The sequence below is a fragment of the Hyla sarda genome, chromosome 2 (assembly GCF_029499605.1).
Source record: "Hyla sarda isolate aHylSar1 chromosome 2, aHylSar1.hap1, whole genome shotgun sequence".
In the NCBI taxonomy this organism is placed as follows: Eukaryota; Metazoa; Chordata; class Amphibia; order Anura; family Hylidae; genus Hyla; species Hyla sarda.
In genome coordinates this window covers 406,569,594-406,594,445 of record NC_079190.1, presented here as the reverse complement: position 1 = coordinate 406,594,445, position 24,852 = coordinate 406,569,594, and the positions used below count along the sequence as shown (strand labels likewise).

The window sequence follows — 24,852 nt, the reverse complement described above, 5'->3', positions numbered from 1 at the left end:
ATGTGGTAAAATACGATTGATATACAAATCCTAAAACCGACTAAACAAACACAGCTTAAAATTCACTAAGAGCATGCCACTTAACATGGCTAAAACCAGAAAATACAAAGTGCATGCAAAAGCAGAGATAGTAGATTAAAAGCTCAAACAAAGAGTGTTTCACCAAGCCTCCATTAGCAGCATAGCCAGCATGTTAGCAAGTCAGGATGAAATGAACTCAATCACCAGCCCTGAGGCTAGGCTGGGCTGATTTTAAATAGACACATCCTAAAGGCAATTGGACAAAAGAGGCTGCGGCTGAAAAAGCCAGAGACATTAACTATTCCCTCACCAGAAAACATATAACTGTTCACACACAGCAAATCCAATAGCTGTGTGTGAACACAGACCAGGACAGACATGTCATTCTCTCTCCCCTTTTCACCTTTCCTCTCTCCCTTCTCACTGGTCCTTTCCCACTTCTATTCAGTCATCTCCCTTTTTTTTTTACCTGTCCTCTGCCTTTTCTTATCTGTTCTCACCCGTCCTCACCCCATTCTCCCTCATACCACTTTCCTCTTCCCCAGCTTTAAAATGTATACATTCTTGAGAAAGTAAGGAGGACCCAGCAGAGGCAATCCTCACATATTTAAGGACAACATAGAGTTATTATCCTGGGAATGTATTACACTAGAACTTTCCTGAACTGAGTGGTTGAAGGACCTGTGAGCTTATGGCCGTGTGACCATGATAATGTTGCAGCTCCTTAAAGGGGTACTCCACTAGCCAGCGTTTGGAATAAATCTTCCGAACGCTGTTTTTGCACTGTGGGGGTCGGCCACGCCCCTCGTGACATCACTGTCACGCCTCTTAATGCAAGTCTATGGGAGGGGGCGGAACATTTACTTCCAAATGCTGGCCAGTGGAGTACCCCTTTAGTACAGAGACTACAACAATAATACAGGGATGGCATTATCAGTAAAGTTTTTCTGCTTTGTAGTCCCTGTTTTGTGCCGTTATTTGGCACAGACAAGGACACAGTGCCTCACCAAGCGGAGCCATGCTTCAAAGCGCTGCTCTACAGAAAGAAAATAGTGGTACATACTTAATTGAAGACGGCTTAATCTTGCATTTACAAAGCAAATATGCTGCAACAATTTGAGTACGGAGTTTTCCATAGCCTATGTGACTCTATAGTGTCAGTAATTTAAGGGCTTCAAATGTAAATTTACATTTTAATTTAATATTGCAGGGCCTTCGTTTTGAAGTAGTTCCATCTTGGTTCAAAGAGACTCTTGACAAGTCCCTGTTCTCTGCACCATATGAATATGCTGTTGAAACTGCTAAACAAAAGGCTCTGGAAGTCGCCTCAAGAATGCATGTGGTTAGTTTGAACATTTTACTTTGACTTACAGAGAAATGAGAAATGTTATCTTTTTTGCTCATAAATAGGCCAGCTCACTGCTGTGGCCCAGATCATCCTTGAGGTAATGGTCTTCTTAAAGGAGTAGTGTAGTGAAATATAACTTATCCCCTATCCAAATGATAGGGGATAAGGTATAGGTCGCAAGGGGTCCGACCACTGGGACCTCCAGCGGTTTTCTGAACGGACCCCAGCAGTCTGCCGGAAGCGGCTGTTCCAACCCCCGCAGGAAGCCGCGTCTGACAGGCCCCCTCCATGTATCTCTATGAGATACATGGAAGGGGCGCGTCAGACGCCGCTCCATGCGGGGGTCGGCACGCCCCCCTTTCCAGCAGACTGCCGGGCCCCGTTCAGGAGATCGCAGGGGGTCCCAGCGGCTGGACCTCCGGCAATCTGTAACTTATCGCCTATCCTTTGTATGGGATTTTTCCAATAGCTGTTTTAACCTGTTATTAATAACAGCCATTATTTTGTGACAGGCGAATGAAAGGAAGAAATAGTACATGCACTATTTCTCCCGTTACTATCGCCCGTCACAAAATAACGGCCGTTATTACCAACGGGCGATAAAGGGTTAAAAAGGCTATTGGAAAAATCCCATAGACTATAATGGGATTTTCTAACGGCCGTTTAACAGCCGATTTCCAGGGTTTTTATAACAGAGGTATTTTTATAGTGTGAAAGCAGCCTAAGCCGTTTTCGTTATGTGCATCATAGACACACATTGTAAAAACACACACATTTTGTTGTTTGTTTTTCTAATCAGAAATATATATATTTTTTTAAAGGCTTCATTTGTCTAATAAAAACACAGGCTTTTCCTGGTAGATGAGAGATTTTAGATTTTTTTAGCAAAATATCTGTATATATTTGCTTTTGAATTATTATACTGGAACAGTTCTGTTGCTTTACTAAATCTCACTCTACTGTTTGTAACAAAGTAGAATGTATTTTAGGACTGTTTGCTTTTTCTTTTAGAAGCACCTTAAAACCCCTGATATAGTCATTGGAGCAGACACAATAGTGGTAAGTAGCACAAAGTGGTAACAATTTTCATATTGTGTGTTCATATCTGTGTGCGTAATGTATGAGCTATTTATGTATATATAGTTATAGCACTGTACTGTTTATATGTATATTTAGCAATAATGTGTAATTATTCATGTGTACGCTACGGAACAGTATTTGTGTGTTCGTTTTTTGGTGCATAGTTGGCAGTACTATTTACTCGTGTATAGTTTATCTGTGCCGTTCACTTTTACAGTTAGCAAAGATGTCCACAACTAGCAACTTTTGTGGCCCATTTTGCCTCTAGTTTCAGCCCCTGTCCTCTTGAATATACACAGTTGTCATTACCCAGCCAGCCCGCAAAGGAATAATGCATATTTTCCTCTCTAGTAAAGGAAAGCATTTATTTGTCAATGCAGACTTCTGATACTGTGTGACAGGTGTCACTTACCAATGAGCACTTACCCTCCTATAGAGGAAAAGAGGACCTGTCGGCACGTCTGAATTTAGTAAAAATCCCCTCTCTTGCTCTTAAAGGGATTGTCTGGTCAGATCTATCTATCTTTAAATACTTTATTAGAACATTCTGAGCCACAAAGAGTATCCCTAGAAGAGTCGGCCTGGGTGTATGTTACACAGACAGTCTGCTTATTTCAGCAGTGGTGCTTCAGGGGACATGCAGATTTCCATGCAGTTTACAAATGGTCGCTGGGGTTTCTGCATAAGGCTATCCTGAGATTGTTAGTTTTGTAGAAGCTTTCTAACCTAAAAAGAATGTCCAAAGCAGACAATCATCAGTAAACAACCTATTGTTTGACACAAGTTCTTTTGTTTAAACATTTTATTTTTCTTATTTTTAACATTAATGTCTATAGTAAAAAGTAATTATTGCAGTTTTCGCTCTGACTTCTGAGCCTCATGTAGTAGTAGGCTGACATTTTCTATTCTGTAGAGATCAGTCATTCCCATTATCATCACTGGTTATACACCTTAGATAGTTGTCAGTCAAGTTTTTGTTTTGCCAATAGTTATCTCTCTTCACTTCCCATACACATGCATGTAATATGTGCATGTTTTTTTTTATTTATTTGGGGGTAAGGTAAACTGCTACCAGACACCATTGACTGTGGCTTATATCCCCAGAAAACAAAAGAATGAAGCATGTTGAACGCAACTACCCGATGCTTCTCTCATGGGGAGAGTTAAGAGCCCTCCATACACATTGGGTGGTTATTCGATCCCGACTAAATGTGTTGACTTGTTTGACAATTATGTGTTTTACCAGCTTTACTCCTATGTATAAATAATACAAGATCTGCCACTGACAATAGGTGATGGTCCCAGCTCACCTCCTTCCTCCTTCTGCATGATGACTTCTGCACAGGTCACAGGGCATGTTCAGAGCACTGTAGCATAGAAGTCGAAGAGTAAGCTTTTGGGTACAGGTTCCTATAGCCCATATGGCTGTGGTAAAGCATACCCCTATACTGCTGGTAACAGAACAGATATTTAAGCAAGATGGACCCTATAGAAAATAGAATGAAAATCTACACAAATAATAATTTCAAGTCCCAGATAACCCCATAAAGTGATATCCTATATTTGACAATGGTATATACTAGATTAAACAGGTTAAACCTCTTGAGAAGGGAAACCGAAATGATCGTAGGAGTCGGGGCATTGGCTGCTCTCCCATATGGGTAAGGCTATGCTATTACCCTGATGTTACTGCTTATCATCCTTGTAGTTGTTGCGGACTATGTCTGCATTTACCCAGTACCTGTCACATATATATATATATATATATATATATATATATATATATATATATATGATGCATTGGCACTTTATGGTTAATATATATGGTCTTTTTATGTGGGGGATTAACTAATTGTTACCCTTACAGGTATGTAGTACTGATATAGGGTATATATTACTTTGAGCACAACATTGTAATTCTTTGCATTTATGAGGAATAATGTACATACTATAAGTGTTATGTTGTGCATACTTAAAACCTAATTATCCTTCTGTACTTGGATGATCAGCCCATATATATATATATATATATATATATATATATATATATATATATATATATATATATAATATTTTATTTTTTATTTTTTTTGAGCAACCATCTATTGCCCTTTTATTGTAATGGATACTCATTTTTGTAACTTCTCCATTACTGCATAATACATGTTTTTAATGAAAGATGTGTTTAATAAAGATGTATATTTTTTCAAAATAGGTGTTGTTTGAACTCTTATTTTTATGGTTCTAATAGATTAAACAGGTTTTCATTTAGTGGCGACATTAGTTATCTTGGCATACCATAACTGAATTCAGACCCTAACACAAAGCTCAGTCTGCCTTGCTTATATCACAGTAAGGAAGTTCTTTGTATTGTACAATGTATTCATACCCCAGTCTGCATACCAGTTGTATTATAATAATACAATTGTTATAAACCTTAATGTCAATCCCATTCTGTTTTATACATATATCTTTTTTTATAAAGTCATTGTGCTGTTTTTACAGACCCTGGAAGACGCAATCCTTGAAAAGCCTTTTGACAAGCAAGATGCTTATAATATGCTATCAAGGTTGGAGGCTTTTCTGCTAAATAGTTGATTTAACTTGGCATTTTGTAGCAAAATATCTTACAATGACTTGCATGCCATGCCGATGACAAATATGCGAATACATAGCCTGTATTTTTTATGAATTTTTTGTACTCTTCGTGAATTATGTGTCAAAGGTATCGCTTACAATTTTTTCTCCAATACCTTATAGGTTGAGTGGTAAAGAACACAGTGTTTTTACAGGAGTTGCAATAGTGCATTGCAGAAGTCAAGAAGGTATTTTATTATTTGTGCTGAATTTCTATTTTTCCTTTAAACAGTTGTGTCTCTAATATAAGCAGATAAGACAAGCATATTTAGCTTGTATCCTGTTCAGTACATTCTTGTGACTATAAGGCTGGGTTCACACTACGTTTTAAGCAATACGGGACCATATACGGCTGAGGGGAGTGAAAACCGGGTGCTCCCATATCCCAGTCGTATCCAGTCAGTATGTAATGCATTTCATTTTTGCCTCGTATACGGGGAAAACCGTATACAGGGCAAAAATGAGCTGACTGGAGTCAGCTATTGACTCCGGTCGGCTCATTGAAATGCATTACATAGGGGCTGGATACGGCTGGGAATACGGGAGCACCCGGTTTTCACTCCCCCAGCCACATACAGTCCCGTATTGCTTAAAATGGGACAACCAGTCTGCTCAGTGTTGGGGTATAATTAAAAAATGGGGTATTATAGATTTAGAAAGTAAACTTTGTTGTGTAATAAAATATTTAATATTTATATACCTATTTAAATATGCATATGAACAACCTTTACATGGATCAATAGTATTAACAAATATAAGAAACTTTCCTTATTAGACAAAAATGCTTTTTCTCAGTCGCTTTTCATTGGGGGGGACACCTCACTGATGGGTATATGCTCCTGCCACTAGAAGGCGCAGACACTAGGAAAAAAAGTCGGCTCATCCCTGGCAGGATATACCCACCCCCCTGCAGTGAGGTAATCAGTTTTAACTAGTGTCAGCTAGGAGGCAAGACACAGGTCTGGTGCTCTTTTATTATTTTCTAGAAAGGGCTGTTTAGTTAGATTCTTTATTCCCTTTTTTCCAGCATGGCGCTACCTGTTCCTCCATTTGCGGCTAAGGGGCACGGGACATAAAATACAAATGCACCGTTAACCCCTTCCAGGCAACGCCATATGCGGCTAAGGGGCACGGGATATAAAGCAAAATGCACCGTTAACCCCTTCCCGCCAACCGCCAGCGCCGGAGGTTGCACCTAGGGTCCGGGTCCCCCTATTTCCCTGCTCGTCTTGGTCTGAAAAAACAGCATGACCTGATGCAGGTGACAAAAGATTGGCTGAAGACATCTCTAGGTGAGTATAAGAAGACAGGTGAGTATATTCTTCCCCCCCCCCCCTTCTCCCTCTCCCTGTGGGACTCTGTCCTTTATTGGGGGTTCATATTGGGGCTCCCTCTGGTCCCCTTGGGAGGACTGTGTTTTTATGCATGTTGGGTCGTGTGGAGGACAGCCAGCGGCATTTTGCCGCGGCTCCCTCCACAGGAGTTTTTGCCGGCTCACCTCTGAACAGCCTTGCTGTTTCTTCTCGCTGGTGCTGTTTTTTATATCTGCGGATGAAGTTCCGCACTGTGCAGGTACCCGACGGCATTTTATGGCGGGAGCTGTAAAACCCAGCTGCCGGGAGTCAAGTACCAGGCGGCCCATGGCCGCCTCTCTTATTGCGCTGAACCAGCGCTCCACTCAGCGGTATAGCTCCGCCCTTCTTCCCCCGTTTCAGCACGCGAGTCGGGAGATCAGAGCTCCTCCTCTCACGCGCTGCTGGAGGTTCTTGTTCTGCCCCTCTTCTCTGGGGGTCGGCATCGCATGGGAAAAGTACCTGGCTCCCGCGGCAGCAGCCCGTGGTCCAGCCCGCTGTTGTCCCATTCTGGAGCGGCAGCTTGGCATGCACTTATTGTTCTCTGCTATCAGCCGTCACTACCCCAGGGGCTTACTGTCTGCCGCTTATGAACAGCACTTTGCGGGGTGCCCTGCAACCAATGTCCCCTTCCAAGTTGTTGTGGCATATTTCAATATATAGTAGAGACATATAGTATTTACATTTTTCATGTAAAAAAATAAATAAATTACATATTTCTTGGTCACGCAGACCATTTGGTGGTGTTTGGCTCCCTCTTGTGGCCAACACTTGTATTACAGTGTGTTTTCTATTGTTGCTCACTGTCTTGCAGCATATGAAATTCGTCGTGGCGGGTTGTTACGAGGGACTCAAGACCCCTTGGAGGTGGAGGTTATATTCCAGCAATATGTTTCCTTCTTCTTCTGAGTGCCATCTAATGAGCAGGTTCCTGTCAGACGCTCAGGTTTCTTTTAAGATTCCACATCTGTCAGGTCTGCTAGCCATTCATCCTAGGGGTGTTCTTAGCATGTCATGCTATGGGATTCCCTTCTTCACAGGCCATCGCATCCGCGGCTAGTGTGACGGATCCCTTCATCCAGCGCACGGTTCTCAGGGGAATATTCCTGCGTGGCATGGATTAGACCTGATATTACTATGCCAGACAGTAGTCTCGCATGTTACTTTTCATGGCTGCTGCGTCCGCGGCTCACACTCGGTATCCCACTGCTAGTGCGAGGTGCCCGATGGAGTGTCTTGTTGTCTACTAGGGACCCATACCAGTAAGCCAGATAGTGGACTGCATGGTTTCCCTACACCACCTGTCCTACATCAAATGGCTGATGTATCTTCGGCTGGAGTTTCGGTACCTCACTACTGTGCGAGGTGCCGACAGGATGAATCGTTGTCTACTATGGACCCATACCAGTAAGCCATACAGTGGTCTGTGTGGTTGCCTACATCGCCTGTCCGACATCAAACGGCTGATGTATCTGTTACTGCAATTCCGGTACCTCACTACTCTGCGAGGTGCCGACGAGATGACTCTTTGTCTGCTATGGACCCATACCAGTAAGCCAGACAGTGGTCTGTGTGGTTGCCTACATCGCCTGTCCTACATCAAACGGCTGATGTATCTGTGACTGCAATTCGGTACCTCTCTACTGTGCGGGGTTGCCCTCAGAATGACTCGCTGTTCGCTTTTGCTCCATACCAGTAAGCCACACAGCGGTCTGCATGGTTTACTACACTGCCTGTCGCACATCTTAGCGGATGGTATTCCGGTTCTCCACTGCTGTGCGCGGTATACGTAGAACTGTGTGTCCCACGGACACTATACGTGATGTCAGGCCTGCATTCTACAGCTCCCCTTCCTCCCCCTATTTTCCAGGGGGCGGAGTTTCTCAGCCTCCACACCCTACCACCTATGACAAAGGGGCACAATTATCACCTGTTAGATTGTTCCCTTTTTCGCCGGAGGGAGGTTGCTTGGAGGGACCATGGGTGCTCAGGAATCGTATAGCTGCCGACCAGCCGGGTTTCCGCATGGCTTACGATGTCGGGTTAACTACCATACCCTTTCACACCGTTTACGGTAGTTCAGGTTACCCACTACGATGGTGTAATTTCGAGTGAGTCTCCCCAGGTTTCCCCTTGGGCCTTATACAAGGCACCACATACTGGTTTACAGGGTTACCTACTTGGTCAGGTCCCTCTCTGCTGCCTGCTAGTCTGCCTACAGGCTGGTATCTCTCTTCACTGTATGTTTTCATATGCGGGAATCGACATGGCCACGGTCCCTTTGCCACATAGTCAGACTGTGTCTGCATGGTTTTCTAATCCACCTGGTCACCTCCCCAGTTTTCTGCCAATGCTGCGGCGGCAATCCGGTGTCTCTCTTCCAGGTGCAGTTCTGCAGAGTTTGTACCGGTGGGTCCTTGGGACCCTTTCTACCTGTTAGTCACGTTGTGTCTGCACTTTTTCCTGCTCCACATTCATTCTTCATCTCCTGAGTCTGCGTCTGCAGCTTTGGTGTCTGACACCATTAGGAGATGGGAGGTGGGTCTTTTTTCTGCAGGTCCCAGGGACTTTCTCAGCAACAGCAGCATCACTCTGTTCTCCTTTCATAGGTGGCACTGTTTGCTAGAGGAATACCTCTCTTAATGCTGGTCTTGGATGTCTGCGGTTTCTTTCGTGTCCGCAGACTTAGTACCCCACTGCTATTGTAGGGTACCCATGTCTGTGTTCCTACATATGCTAGGACCACTCTGTAGGTGTGGAGCCCACCTTCCTTTTGTTCGGTGGGGTGTGCCTCAGGGCTTCCGATGATTTTGTTTCTGCAGTTCTGCGGCGGTTGAGCACTTCTGTTCTGACATGGGGCCTGCTGGGACGACAGTCAGTTCAGCTCCTCCCTATACCTCCCAGGTGTGTTTCCTGGGGTTTCGGTCCAGGGTGGCTCAAGCACCTATTCATCACTGTCTGGTATGGCTCTCAACATGTCATGTAGTGTTTGTCCAGCTCCAGTGTACAGAGTTCCGATCCCTCCTGGGATGCAAGGTGGGTTGCCGTCGGGACCGGGGGGTCCCGTCCTCCCAGTGCTTGTCCCGTGGCTGTGGGGCAGCATTTCCCTGCTCCTCGTGCGCCTAGCGCGCTTTGCCAATTTCCCTTCCACAGGGGGTATGGGGATTGGTGTGCTTGGCAGGAGTCTATACTTGAGTTTTTCCTCTTGACCACCCTTATTTTACCCTCCTTTGGAGGGTCTATTTTATTTTTTTTAAATTTTTTTTTCTGCTTTCACAATGTTGCCCTTACTTGCTGTATAGGTGGTATATCTGGCAGGGCCCTTGTTTTTTGCTGAAAGCATTCAACAGGGCCTTTTCCTGTCCAGGCTTGTGGGCTTACTGTCCACTATCACAGCCGGGCTCTCTCTCTCTCTGTTTTTTTGATTGGCTACTGCTGCTCACACAGTTTGGCTCTCTCCTCTGTTTCAGAAGTTTCTGCAATCCCCTTGGAAGGGGTGTGTTCTTCCTTCCCTTTGTCTGTGTCAGTTGTACTGCACTGACACCAAAGTCTTCTCCTTCCGGTGCCCAGACCCTGAGAATCCCAGCTGGATTCTGATTTGTTTCTCCCTCCGTTCCCATTCTGGCTGGATGTTTCTTTAGTGTGCTCTAGTCCGCCCGAGACCGCTGGGGTCTAAGACTGGTTGGTCTCCTTGGCTTGGTCTCTGGCGGCTCTTCCGGTTCCTTGGGCCTGGGTGATGGTTCAGGTCTTGTGCATCTGTAGTGACCCGGCCAAGACTCGGGGCCGTCTTTCTGTTCTCCATTCCTTCACTTCTTCTCGGAAGTTTGTCGCCCAGAGAAATCTTCGCGTACGTCTGTTTTTTCCTTACTCTTCAGGGGTTTGTCTTCCAGGTGACTCTACGTCTCCAGTTTACTTGTCGGTCTCTCCGGTATCCGAGATGCCCCCCTTTTTCAGGGTGTTTGCTGCTCCTTTCTTCCTTCGGGGCCCAGATCCGCCCTATTTGGAGGGCATTCAAGTTCTCCGCTGTACACCGGTACGGCTAGTTTCGCCTTCTGGGTGATCATGGCGGGCCCCTGGGACAGTTTTTTTTTGGGGTCTGCGGCTGTTCAGGTCTTTGTTCTCATGCACCAGACCTCTCCGGAACAGATTTCCATATTTATTTGTTTTTCCCTGTGGTTTCTTGTCTCTCTATGTGTCGGGTGTCCTGGGTCTCTTCATGGTCAGCCTTTTCCTTTGGCATCCTAGTCCATCTCCTTGGGCGGGTGTTCGTTCTTCCAGGAGTCCAATTTGTTGGCCTAGTGTGTCTCCGGCCTGGGGGCTCATTCGCAGTCCTTGTAGATGCGCGAGTCCAGTCTCGGGGCTGATTCCCTTTCTCCAGTGGTTGTTTTTTCCCACCCTAGGGGCTGCTTTGGTACGTCCGATCAGTGAGGTGTCCCCCAATGAAGAACGGCCGAGAAAAGAGGATTTTTGTGTACTCACCATAAAATCTCTTTCTCATAGTCTTCTTTGGGGGACACCGCACCCACCCATTTCTTCCTCCTTTTTCCAATTCTTGAATTGTTATCCGGGATTCCTTTCTAGGGTCCTCCGGACGTATTTCCTTGTTGTCTTCTCCTACTGCTTTGTGACAGAACTGATTACCTCACTGCAGGGGGGCGGGTATATCCTGCCAGGGAGGAACCAACTTTTTCCTAGTGTCAGCGCCTCCTAGTGGCAAGAGCATATACCCATCAGGGAGGTGTCCCCCAATGAAGACTACGAGAAAGAGATTTTACGGTGAGTACACAAAAATCCTCTTTTTTTTTTCTCCTGTTATCAAACATTTCCCCACTCACTTCCTCATCCTGCTACTAAACTCCTCCACTCTGGAAATCAATTCTGCTTTGTCCTATTTGTGCAACATATGAAATACAGGTCTATGGAGGGGAAGAAGGGATGAGGAAATGGGAGGAGAAGTGCTTGCGATTATACACACTGCAGAGAGACTGAGATCTCACCTCAGGGCTTTATACACAATTTAGACTGCTTATGCTGCTGCTGTTTACACTGTACATAGAGACATAGAAATGGAGGATCTCCTCTGTCTGTGCAGTGCATTGCAGACACTGTGAACATTAGGCTTCACCCACCAGCTCTGGGAGAACTAAAAATTATAGATGAAGTCTGCAGAGCAGACATCTGCTAAAAAATTATACACGAGTTATATAATGACCAGAAATAGTGCTGCTTTTCATTTACACACACACACACAAGGAAACTTGTCTTGAAAAGTCACCTGAAATGACAGGCACATTAACATGATTCCCTAAATACAAACTGATCACTTAGAAATGTTACTCAAGTATGATTCAGGTTTAAAAGCTATTTAAATATCACAGATAATGGCTTTTATTTAAAAGTAGTTCTGTAACGTCACATCAAAAAATCTGAGTCCTTAGTCTCGATTATAATTTGTCCCAGTGATCACATGTTATCATTTAACTACCAGATTGTTGCCACTTTGCCAGAGCTCCTGGGTCTTGTTAGATGTTAATTAGTGTTTATTGCTTTTTAAAGTGGACCTGTCAGCAGAAAATGTGTGAGTAGATACATACATGGCTAGATAGGGGTTCTTCTCAGGATTCTGGGCTTATCTTGATAGTTCTTTCCAGTGCCAATATACTTTACCTGGGCTCTTGCCATGCTGGGAAATGCCCCCAGGGCCCTTGAGCCCCATCTGCACAATAACAAAAAAAGCTTATCTTCGCACTTGTAAGGACTATAGAAAATAAAACATTATGTTTTGAATGCTGATGACTAGCCCTATCTAGCCATGTACTTATTTGCACCCATGTCTTTCTGCTAAGAGGACCTACTTTATGATCTTGCCTGTATAAGTGCAGGTTTTGATCAGGATCTATCTTTCTCAATTTTTATGATCCATACCGGGTTTTGGCTTCTAAACTACATTAAAGAAACCTGTATGGGTACCCTAGATTAGTGCTGAATGTCTCAGTAGAGAACTTTTCAAGAATACCTATACACTTGCAGCAGGGGCGGACACAGACAACAGAGGGCCCCTGTGCAAAGAATGTGCCTGCCCCCCCCCCCCCCAAAAAAAAAAGTAAAATGCCATAAAATTGCACTGCAGCTCACATTAATTTGCATTAGATAGGCAGCAGTTCCCCCACATTAGGTAGCATAGATTCCCCACATTAGGTAGCATAGTTTCCCCACATTATGTAGCATATATTCCCCACATTAGGTAGCATTGCATAGTTTCCCCACATTAGGTAGCGTAGCATATATTCCCCACATTAGGTAGCGCAGCATATATTCCCCACATTAGGTAGCGCAGCATATATTCCCCACATTAGGTAGCGTAGCATAGATTCCCTACATTAGGTAGCGTAGCCCCACATTAGGTAGCGTAGCATAGCATATATTCCCCACATTAGGTAGCATGGCATAGATTCCCCACATTAGGTAGCGTAGCATATATTCCCCACATTAGGTAGTGTAGCAAAGATTCCCCACATTAGGTAGCATAGCATATATTCCCCACATTAGGTAGCATAGATTCCCCACATTAGGTAGCATAGCATATATTCCCCACATTAGGTAGCATAGATTCCCCACATTAGGTAGCATAGCATATATTCCCCACATTAGGTAGCATAGATTCCCCACATAAGGTAGCGTAGCATAACCCCAACAAACACACACACACTCTCACTCACCCACACACTCTTACCTGGCCTGCACTACTTACATTTGCCCATGGGTACTTCCTGGCAGAGGTGCGTGCTATAAGTGACATCATCGCACGCTCTGCGCTGGACGTCAGCGTCCAGGTGCTTGCGATGATGTCACTCACTGCACGCACCTCAGCCAGGAAGTCCCCATGGGCAGATGTAAGTAGCAGTTTAGTGACTCGGCAAGACTGGTTTCCCTGTCATATGTGCACTGGCAGGGCTGCCATCAGAAATTTCGGGGCCCCTTACACAACTCAAGGCCTGAGACCCCCACCGATCACCTCGGTTGAAGTGGTTCTCCAGCTGTTGGAAAGCTAAAACTCCCATCATGTCTGGAGAGCCTCAGGCAATGGGAGTTGTAGTTTTGTAACAGCTGAAGAGACACAGATTGGACACAGTTTTACCCATCATCACTGCAGAACTTACAAGTGACTACAGCTCTGATGGGACAGTCATAAGAACACACAATGATGTCAGTGACCTGAGTGACATCTTCTTTTCTTCTTCATCTCGTCCAGAGACCAGGTCTTCCCCCAGCTCCATCTTCTCTGCAGAGTCTGACATCCAGACATCATTGGCTCCTCACTGTCAGCAGATCCTCATCCTCTGCATGAAGACAGTAATCATTATAACCTTGCCAGAAAGTGTAACCTAAATAAAATACTGCCCCACACTGTACCCTGAATATAATACTGCTATACACTGTACCCACTAAATATAATACTGCCACACACTGTACCCTGAATATAATCCTGCCACACACTGTACCCTGAATATAATACTGCCACACACTGTACCCTGAATAGCATACTGCCATACACTGTACCCACTAAATATAATACTGCTATTCACTGTACCCACTAAATATAATACTGCCCCACACAGTACCCTAAATAAAATACTGTCACACACTGTACCCTAAATAAAATACTGCCCCACACTGTACCCTAAATATAATATTGCCAGACACTGTACCCTGAATACAATACTGCTGTACACTTTACCCACTAAATATAACACTGCTATACACTGTATCCACTAAATATAATCCTGCTACACACTGTAACCTGAATATAATACTGCCACACACTGTACTCCGAATATAATACTGCCACACATTGTACCCACTAAATATAATACTGCCACACACTGTACCCTGAATATAATACTGCTATACACTGTACCCTGAATATAATAATACTATACACTGTACCCTGAATATAATACTGCTACACACTGTGCCCACTAAATATAATCCTGCCACACACCGTACCCTGAATATAATAATGCTATACACTGTAACCTGAATATAATACTGCTATACACTGTACCCACTAAATATAATCCTGCCACACACTATACCCACTAAATATAATACCTCTTATCCTCTGTGTCCTCATCATTCCTCATCACCCCCTTAACCCCTGCCAAACCTCTCCTCAACACTACTATAACCACCCCCGCACCTCTCCTCATCACTACTATAACCCCCCCGCACCTCTCCTCATCACTACTATAACCCCCCCCCGCACCTCTCCTCATCACTACTATAACCCCCCCACACACCTCTCCTCATCACTACTATAACCCCCCCACACACCTCTCCTCATCACTACTATAACCCCCGCACCTCTCCTCATCACTACTATAACCCCCGCACCTCTCCTCATCACTATTATAATGCCCCCTGCATCTCTCACCACCCCCATAACACCCCCCTGCACCTCTCTTCACCCCCATAACACCCTCCTGCACCTCTTATCACCCCCATAACCCCCCCTGCACCTCTCATCACCCCATAACACCCCCCCCCCCTCTCATCACCCCCATAACACCCCCTGCATCTCTCATCACTCCCATAACACCCCCTTCATCTCTCATCACTCCCATAACACCCCCTGCATCTCTCATCACCCCCATAACCCCCCCTGCATCTCTCATCACCCCCATAACCCCCCTGCACCTCTCATCACCCCCATAACCTCCCCATGCACCTTTCATCCCCCCATAACACTCCCTGCACCTCTCATCCCCCCCATAATACCCCCCTGCACCTCTCATTACCCCCATAACACCCCCCTGCACCTCTCATTACCCCCATAACCCCCTGCACCTCTCATCACCCCCCATAACCTCCCCATGCACCTTTCATCCCCCCATAACACCCCCCTGCACCTCTCATCCCCCCATAACACCCCCTGCACCTCTCATTACCCCCATAACCCCCCCCCTCTCATCACCCCTATAACACCCCAAGCAAAAGTTCCCCTGCACCTCTCATCACCATTGTAGTCTGCAAACAACATAGCCCCCATCCAACCCCCCCCCCCCCCCCCTGTTCACTTACCCTGCCGGGGTTCGGTGCAGCTGCTGCTCCTGTCACAGTGTTCCACTGCACGGGGAGGATCCGTCGGGAGGCTGCTGGACTGGAGATCGCGCCGGGACAGGTCAGGTGACTGGAGTAGACGTGCGTGCCTGCGCGGGGCACGTCGACTCCCATCAGCCCCTGTCCGGCCCTGCCGTACTTCTTAAGGGGCCCGCGCCCTAGAAAGAGCGGGCCTCATAGTCCTGCGGGCCCCCCAGACTATGAGGCCCGGTCATAGTTCTGACGGGTACCCAGCCAGGAGTCAGTGAGTGACAGTCGCAGTCACTCACTGACTAGCCGGAAAAAAAAAAGTACAGGGACGTCCGGGCCTCCCTGAAGCTCAGGGCCCCATACAAGTGTATGGGTTTACCCCCTGATGGCGGCCCTGTCCACTGGGTCCGATGGTAGGACCGGCCCAGCGTGTGAGGGCGGGCCCCCTCCCACGCTGGGCCCCTGTGCAGCTGAATTGGCTGCACAGGCGATATGTCCGCCCCTGACTTGCAGGTTTTAAGTAAAATATATATACAATCTGCCATTTATACTTTCTCTCCCTTTATTATCCATACCAGCTATTGCCTTCTAAACCTGCATAAAAGATCTAGATGCATTGAGTTGCTGCCACATGATTGGTTTATTAGCTATAAATGGGAGGGCCTAATAAAGTGGCTACCAAGTGTAATCTTTATGTATGTATAAAAAGATCTTTTATGTGGCCTGTGCATGTAATCTTCTGATAATTGTTAATATTTCAGATAACCACTTGGAAACGGATATTATTGATTTTTATGAAGAAACTAAGGTTAAGTTTGCAGACCTGTCAGAGGATCTCCTGTGGGAATATATTGACAGTGGAGAACCAATGTAAGTCTGGCTTAGTTCAGTTATTTCAGTAATCAGCATAGGTAAACAATACATGGGTTTGACATGATGTAACAGCAAAATAGACACACACACCATACACTTCTTACTTGTCTGTCCTCGTCTGCTGTACAGCTGAAAGACCTGTGGGTCAAGTGACCAGAAGTTCCTTAACCACTCTGTTGCTCGGTGTTAGTATTCCTGTCCCCCAAATTGTCCTCTGAATAATGCCCTCCTTAGCATTACTGTCCCCCTTATTGTCCTCTGTAATAATATCTTCTTAGTATTTATGTCCCCCATATTGTCTTCTGTATTAATGCCCCCTTAGTATTAATGTCACCTATATTGTCCACTGTAATTCCCTTAGTATTAATGTCCCTCATACTGGCCACTGTAATAATGCCCCCGTTGGTATTAATGTCCCACGATATTTTCCACTGTAATAATGCTCCCCTTAGTATTAATGTCTGCCATATTGTCCTCTGTAATATCTTTTTAGTATTAATGTCTGCCATATTGTCCTCTGTAATATCTTTTTAGTTTTAATGTCTGCCATATTGTCCGCTGTAATATCTTCTTAGTATTAAATTGGTACTCTGCTGCTCAACGTTTGGAACAAACTGTTCCGGACACTGGAGCCGGGAGCTTGTGATGTGACGTCATAGCCCCGCCCCCTCATGTCACGTCCCACCCCCTAAATGCAAGTTTACGGGAGGGGGCGTGACAGCTGTCACGCCCCCTCCCATAGACTTGCATTGAGGGGTGGCGGGACCTCATGAGGGGGCATGGTCGTGACCTCACGACCCCCGCAGCACGCTGAGGCAGTGGAGTACCCCTTTAACTAAAATGCTTGGAAAACAACAATCCAGTGTATCCTCCTGAGAGAGTCCCCAAAAAGGGCCCGCATGTTACTGTAAAGTCTGCAACATTACAACACATAGATATTTAAGGTGTTTTGTATTAACCTATGTTAGAGGTACGTAACAACAAACCTCTATGTTAATCTAACCTAGCGGACAGTCACCCATTGACTAGTTTATCATAAAGCTTACCCTAACTACTTTAGCTTGGAGTAAGCAGGGGAAACCCAGATGCATCTAAAATAATTTGACTACATTTATATCTGTGTATCAGTGAGCAAAAATAATTTCAAGGGGCTTGAGATAATACTGTTGAAGACTTGTATTATTTTTTTTTTTATTATTTTCTTTATTAATTCCATATTATCCAAATATAAAGCATAAACACTTGAAAGATAGATTTTCCCTTTTTCCCTATAACTATAACAATAGTTACAATAACAGCTTTCAGCATATTATATTCTAAGGGAAGGAGATTGCTTCCTATCCCCGGATCTATACCCACCCCCTACCAGCCCTAACCCCGCAATATGGTGCTTCGGAGAGAAAAAAAGAGAGGAGGGGAAAATCAGAAGGAAAGGGGACAGAATATTAGAGGGGGGGGGAGATAATAATTTAATCTTTACATTCTTTGTGCTATTTATTCAACCAACAAGTCCATATTTGGGAAAATGTATTACCAATGCCCTGTTTGTAATAAATGGCTCTCTCCCATGCCACTACAGATTCCATTTTCTAAATAAATTGCTCTAACGTCCGAGCACATGCGTCCTTCCATTTCCTGGCGGTCAGTATTCTAGCATTAAATTACATGCTCAAAGTAGTCTTTAACCCCTTAAGGACTCACCCCATTTTGGCCTTAAGGACTCAGACAATTTAATTTTTACGTTTTAATTTTTTCCTCCTCGCCTTCTAAAAATCATAACTCTTTTATATTTTCATCCACAGACTAGTATGAGGGCTTGTTTTTTGCGCGACCAGTTGTCCTTTGTAATTACATAACTCATTATATCATAAAATGTATGGCGCAACCAAAAAACACTATTTTTGTGGGGAAATTAAAACGAAAAAACGCAATTTTGCTAATTTTGGAAGGTTTCGTTTTCACGCCGTACAATTTATGGTAAAAATGACATGTGTTCTTTATGCTGAGGGTCAATATGATTAAAATGATACCCATTATTATATACTTTTATATTATTGTTGCGCTTAAAAAAAATCACAAACTTTTTAACCAAATTAGTACGTTTATAATCCCTTTATTTTGATGACCCCTAACTTTTTTATTTTTCCGTATAAGCGGCGGTATGGGGGCTCATTTTTTGCGCCATGATCTGTACTTTTTTTTGAGACCACATTTTCATATAAAAAACTTTTAATACATTTTTTTATAATTTTTTTTTTAATATAATGTATTAAAAAAGTAGGAATTTTGGACATTTTTTTTTTTTTCGTTCACGCCGTTAACCGTACGGGATCATTAACATTTTATTTTAATAGTTCGGACATTTACGCACGCGGCGATACCAAATATGTCTATAAAAAAAAAATTTACGCTTTTTGGGGGTAAAATACGAAAAAACAGACATTTTACTTTTTTATTGGGGGAGGGGATTCTTCACTTTTTTTTTTACTTTTACTTTTACATTTTTTTACATTTTTGTTTACACTTGAATAGTCCCCATAGGGGACTATTCATAGCAATACCATGATTGCTAATACTGATCTGTTCTATGTATAGGACATAGAACAGATCAGTATTATCGGTCATCTTCTGCTCTGGTCTGCTCGATCACAGACCAGAGCAGGAGACGCCGGGAGCCGCACGGAGGAAGGAGAGGGGACCTCCGTGCGGCGTTATGAATGATCGGATCCCCGCAGCAGCGCTGCGGGCGATCCGATCATTCATTCAAATCGCGCACTGCCGCAGATGCCGGGATCTGTATTGATCCCTACACCTGAGGGGTTAATGGCGGACGCCCGCGAGATCGCGGGCGTCTGCCATTGCCGGCGGGTCCCTGGCTGCGATCAGCAGCCGGGATCAGCCGCGCATGACACGGGCATGACGCGGTTATGCTTAGGACGTAAATGTACGTCCTGGTGCGTTAAGTACCACCGCACCAGGACGTACATTTACGTCCTGCGTCCTTAAGGGGTTAAAGGGGTACTCTGGTGAAAACCTTTTTTTTTTAATTTTTTTTTTTTTTTTTTTTTAAATCAACTGGTGGCAGAAAGTTAAACATATTTGTAAATTACTTCTATTAAAAATTCTTAATCCTTCCAGTACTTATTAGCTGCTGAATGCTACAGAGGAAATTCCTTTCTTTTTGGAGCACTGATGACATCATGAGCACAGTGCTCTCTGCTGACATCTCTGTCCATTTTAGCAACCATGCATAGCAGATGTATGCTAAGGGCAGCATGGTGGCTCAGTGGTTAGCACTGCTGCCTTGCAGTGCTGGGGACTTGGGTTCAAATCCCACTAAGGACAACAATTAATATAGTGTTATTATTATTATAATAACGTCAGCAGAGAGAACTGTGCTCGTGATGTCATCAGAGAGCATTCCAAAAAGAAAGAATTTCTTCTGTAGTATTCATCAGCTAATAAGTACAGGAAGGATTAAGATTTTTTAATAGAAGTAATTTACAGATATGAATTCAGGTAGAAGACAGACATGGTCGCACATCTACAATCTTGCACAATGATCCAATTGCTTCTCAGCATAATTTCAAAAAACTAACAGGTTGTTAGTATATACGTTTTTGATCAAAAAGTACAAAGCCCACTCGCCACGTCAAGGCCACCTATTTAGAGTGGGTCCCTAACATCCCTAGCATAAAATGGTGTAGCACTGGGCGGCGACCACCACCGCCGCGACACCAGTGCCCACATTGGGAACCACCCACTGGCAGAGCGGCCCCAATGCCACTCAAACCAGTCCATGGGTCGCACCTCCCCGCAGACACGGCGCCACGGCAGCAACAGACGCCGCACAGCACCACACCAGTGTGAACAGGGTGCTACAGATCACTTTCCATGCTCTCCCAGTCAGACTGGGAGGCTGCTAGGAAAGAAATGGCCCATGTGTAGCTAACTACTACTTATATAGGGTTGGGCTGAGGGGGTGGGGAAGAGTGCAGACACATGTTCAAACAAAAAAAAAAAATGAGGGGATAGAAAACACAATGTGAATACAGGTAGAAGACAGACATGGTCGCACATCTACAATCTTGCACAATGATTTACAAATATGTTTAACTTTCTGCCACCAGTTGATTTAAAAGAAAAAAGGTTTTCACCGGAGTACCCCTTTAAGTTTTGGTCTATTTCATTATTCTCAATATATCCTAGTATACAAGTTTTCAGATCTGCTGGTATTCTAAACTTATTTTACCAATATAGTCTAAAATTGAGTTAAAATGGGCTGGACAAAATTATTGGCATCCTTAACTTAATATTTGGTTGCACACCCTTTGGAAAAAATAACTGAAATCAGTCGCTTCCTATAAGCATCAATAAGCTTCTTACACCTCTCAGCCGGAATGTTGGACCACTTTTCCTTTGCAAACTGCTCCAGGTCTCTCTTACTGGAAGGACGCCTTTTCCCAACAGCAATTTTAAGATCTCTCCACAGGTGTTCAATGGGATTTAGATCTGGACTCATCAGACCACTTCAGAACTCTCCAGCACTTTGTTGCCATCCATTTCTGGGTGCTTTTTGACGTATGTTTGGGGTCATTGTCCTGCTGGAAGACCCAAGATCTCGGACGCAAACCCAGCTTTCTGACACTGGGCTGTACAGTGCGGCCCAAAATCCGTTGGTAATCCTCAGATTTCATGATGCCTTGCACACATTCAAGGCACCCAGAGGCAGCAAAACAACCCCAAAACATAATTGAACCTCCACCATATTTCACTGTAGGTACTGTGTTCTTTTCTTTGTAGGCCTCATTCCATTTTCGGTAAACAGTAGAATGATGTGCTTTACCAAAAAGCTCTATCTTGGTCTCATCTGTCCACAAGACATTTTCCCAGAAGGATTTTGGCTTACTCAAGTTCATTTTGGCAAAATGTAGTCTTGCTTTTTTGTCTCTGTGTCAGCAGTGGGGTCCTCCTGGGTCTCCTGCCATAGTGTTTCATTTCATTTAAATGTCGACGGATAGTTTGCGCCTACATTGATGCTTCTTGAGCCTGCAGGACAGCTTGAATATCTTTGGGACTTGTTTGGTGCTGCTTATCCACCATCCAGACTATCCTGCGTTGACACCTTTCATCAAGTTTTCTCTTCCGTCCAAGCCCAGGGAGATTAGCTACAGTGACATGGGGTGCAAACTTCTTGATAATGTTGCGCACTGTGGACAAAGGCAAATCTAGATCTCTGGAGATGGACTTATAACCTTGAGATTGTTGATATTTTCCCACAATTTTGGTTCTCAAGTCCTCAGACAGTTCTCTTCTCTTTCTGTTGCCCATACTTAGTGTGGCACACAGACACTCAATGCAAAGACTAAGTGAACTTCTCTAATTTTTATCTGCTTTCACGTGTGATTATTATTATTTTTTTATATTGCCCACACCTGTAACTTGCCCCAGGTCATTTTAAAGGAGTCTCGCATGCTTTATAACAGTCTTATTTTTCCACAATTTTGAAAGGTTGCCAATCATTTTGTCCAGCCCATTTTGGAGTTTGGTGTGCTGCAATCCTTTTGCTTTTTTTCCTCTCTTTTTTTTTTGTTTTAGTTCCAATACACACAAAGGGAATAGACATGTGTATAGTTAAACATGTGCTGCAATCCTTTTCTGTGAGAAATACTTCATTTTGTTGAATTTTTTTTTTAGGGGTGCCAACATTTATGGCCATGACTGTATATGTCCCATATTGAAACCCTGATATTGCACTCACAAGACGAACATGTTTTGCTAATGGTTCCATTGAGATTGCGAATAGCAAGAGTGATAAGGGACAACCTTGTCTTGTCCCACATAACATTGGGAAACTGTCAGATGTACCTTCATTGGCTCTTTTATGTGCCATAGTTTCTTTATATATTGGCTGGATCCAAGACACAAATTTGGAACCAAAACCCATTTTGTCCAGAGTCGCCCAGATAAAGGGCCACTCCACTGAATCAAAAGCCTTTTGTGCATCTAGTGAGAATATGGCCCTGTCTCCGGGAGAGTCAGGAGGGATTTGAAGACTTAGAAAGCGACGCCTGATATTAATGGAGGTAGATCTAGTTGGAATAAATCCTGGTCGATCAGGATGTATTAATTTAGTAATTTCTTTATTTTATCTTGGCCCGTAATTTGATATCGCTAGTAATAAGGGAAATTGGCCAATATATGATTGTGGTAGTTGAGGATCTTTTCCCTTTTTGGGCATTAAGACTGTAATCGCCTCTCTCGTTGACCTAGGTAAATTTTGATCATAGCAATGCCGCGTTAAAAAGTTCAATTAAATTAGGAAGAAGAACATCAGCGTATTTTTTATAGACTTCTACTGGAAGATCGTCTACGCCCGGTGCTTTATTGTTTGAGGATGTATTAACTGCCAATTCTGGTTCATCAATTGTGGGTGGTCGATCAAGAAGCTCTTGATCGTTTTTTGATCTTTTTGGAAGCATTACTTCTTTTAAGAAGTTTTTTGAATCTGTGTAGCATGATACCACTTTAGATTTATATAATGACAAATAGAATTGCTGCATAACATCCAATATACCTTCTTTATCCTCTATAAAATCCCACGCGTGACTTTAAAGAGATATACTGTAATACTAGAAGGAGGTTCTGAGCTTTGGGGATTTTAGATAATATATGCCCTGCTGCTTCCCCCTCTGCGTAAAACTCTTGCTTTTGCATCATCCTTCTATTATTTTCATCTTGCATGAGACAAGATTTCAATTCACTTTGAGCGTTATGCAAATCTTTTCCTCTTAGTTTTGAGTGGTCCTCAACAAACCTCATTTCAGCACTCGTACTGCATCCTTAAGTAGATATACCTATGCGGCACGCGGCACATCTTTGTTTCTCCCATGCAATATTTTTAATAAAAATATCCCGGAGATAAGCCTTCATCGACTCCCACACCATCTGTTTAGATGCTGTATTATTATTAAACAGAAATAATTCTTTAATTTGTTCTTTAACCCCTTAAGGACCCCCTACTCATGAAGTAGGAAAGAGAGAGAAGTTGCATCCTTTTCTAGGTCATTAAATTTTATCCTGAGCTTCTGCACTTACCCAGAAAAATCAGAAAAGAGTGAAATACGTGATCCATTAAACTGCAGTTCAGAACACTCTCTGGCTTTACATAAAATAATTTCCTTTTCCTGGTAATTGAGAATCTTTGCTAGTATAGGGTGGGGAGGGTGACCTGGTGACAGCGGTCTGGAAGGGACTTGATGGGCTCGCTCAACAGCAAAATATTAGATAATACTAGTAAAAATAATAAAGCCCAAACTGAGCAATGATCCAAGTTTCAATAAATTCAGCCTTGTTAGTGCCTTCTACTTTTTCAGGAAAACCTAAGAAATACATATTATTTTGTCTTAGACAGTTTTCCATGTCATAAATTTTCAATATTGTCGCGGCAGAATCCTGTGTACATTTGGAAATTGTTTTATTACATTCTACCAACTTATCCTCCACCGTGCTTATATGTTGCTCTGCTAATAGGACTCTTGAGGAGATGTTTTTAAAATCATCACGTATCAACGAGATGTCTTGTAAACTATTTTGCGCACTGTTAGTAACATCTTTTTTTACTGTTTCTAACCCCCCCCCCCCCCCCGCCCTGTAACTTACAGATACCAGACTTGTAGATCTTGCATAGTTCTGCAATGCAATGCAGCATAGATAGGAGAACACAGAGCAGTGTCCACTAACTGGAGGAAATAAATAATTATGCACCTTGGACCTATAGGCGTTATGTGGGAATAGAATAACAGGGAGCTAGTTTGCAACACACAACAATTGCAACACCACCCTATCCTCAGGTTGTGTTTGGTATTACAACTTTGCTCTATTCACTTCAATGGAACTAAGCTGCAATACCACACACGGCCTTAGGACAGGCATGGTGCTGTTATTTTTTTATAATCAGCTTTGTCTCTCTAATCCTGGATAACCCCTTTAAGGAAACTTTAACAAAGGGAAAGCTGTGTTTTTTTTTTTTTTTTTTATAGAAAAACTGTACTGTCAATTACAAATTAAATCAATAGTACACATGAAGAAAAAATATTTTGCTAATGTATGTTTTTGGACAAAAATACCTCTCTCTCTCCACTTATCAAACTACTCCCAACCTTTCCCTGCTTCTTAATGGGATTGTCCCATCTTGTCAAATTGACTTTCCAGCCATCTCCAGTTTGTTTTGCAGCCGGTGGGGTTGATCTAGAAATCCAAAAGCAGCCAAGAAGGAAAGTTATGCAATTCACACAACTCTCTTTGACTTTATTGGGAATTGTGCAAACTGCATATCCCCATGAGCTGCACTGTGTATGTAACTCCCGGAATTATGTAGCATTCTATTGTTTTTGGGAAAGTTGTTTATAATTGGAGGTTCACTTTAGAGAAGCTTTTTAAGCAAATCTA

General features: G+C 43.5%; 1 protein-coding gene across 6 annotated transcripts in view; it reads left to right on the top strand.

Annotated features, from left to right (window-relative positions):
* The window catches only part of ASMTL (acetylserotonin O-methyltransferase like), an 88,433-nt gene that overhangs the window by 23,837 nt on the left and 39,744 nt on the right, over positions 1 to 24,852 (top strand). For all 6 annotated transcript variants that reach the window (XR_008889009.1, XR_008889008.1, XR_008889007.1 and 3 more), the window contains exons 3-7: positions 1,232 to 1,363; positions 2,381 to 2,428; positions 4,955 to 5,019; positions 5,210 to 5,274; positions 16,290 to 16,398. Coding sequence is in view for 3 of the 6 variants with exons in the window: in XM_056558793.1 (XP_056414768.1) it covers positions 1,232 to 1,363; positions 2,381 to 2,428; positions 4,955 to 5,019; positions 5,210 to 5,274; positions 16,290 to 16,398 (419 nt within the window). In the remaining 3 variants the exon portion in view is untranslated. The remainder of the gene's footprint in view (positions 1 to 1,231; positions 1,364 to 2,380; positions 2,429 to 4,954; positions 5,020 to 5,209; positions 5,275 to 16,289; positions 16,399 to 24,852) is intronic.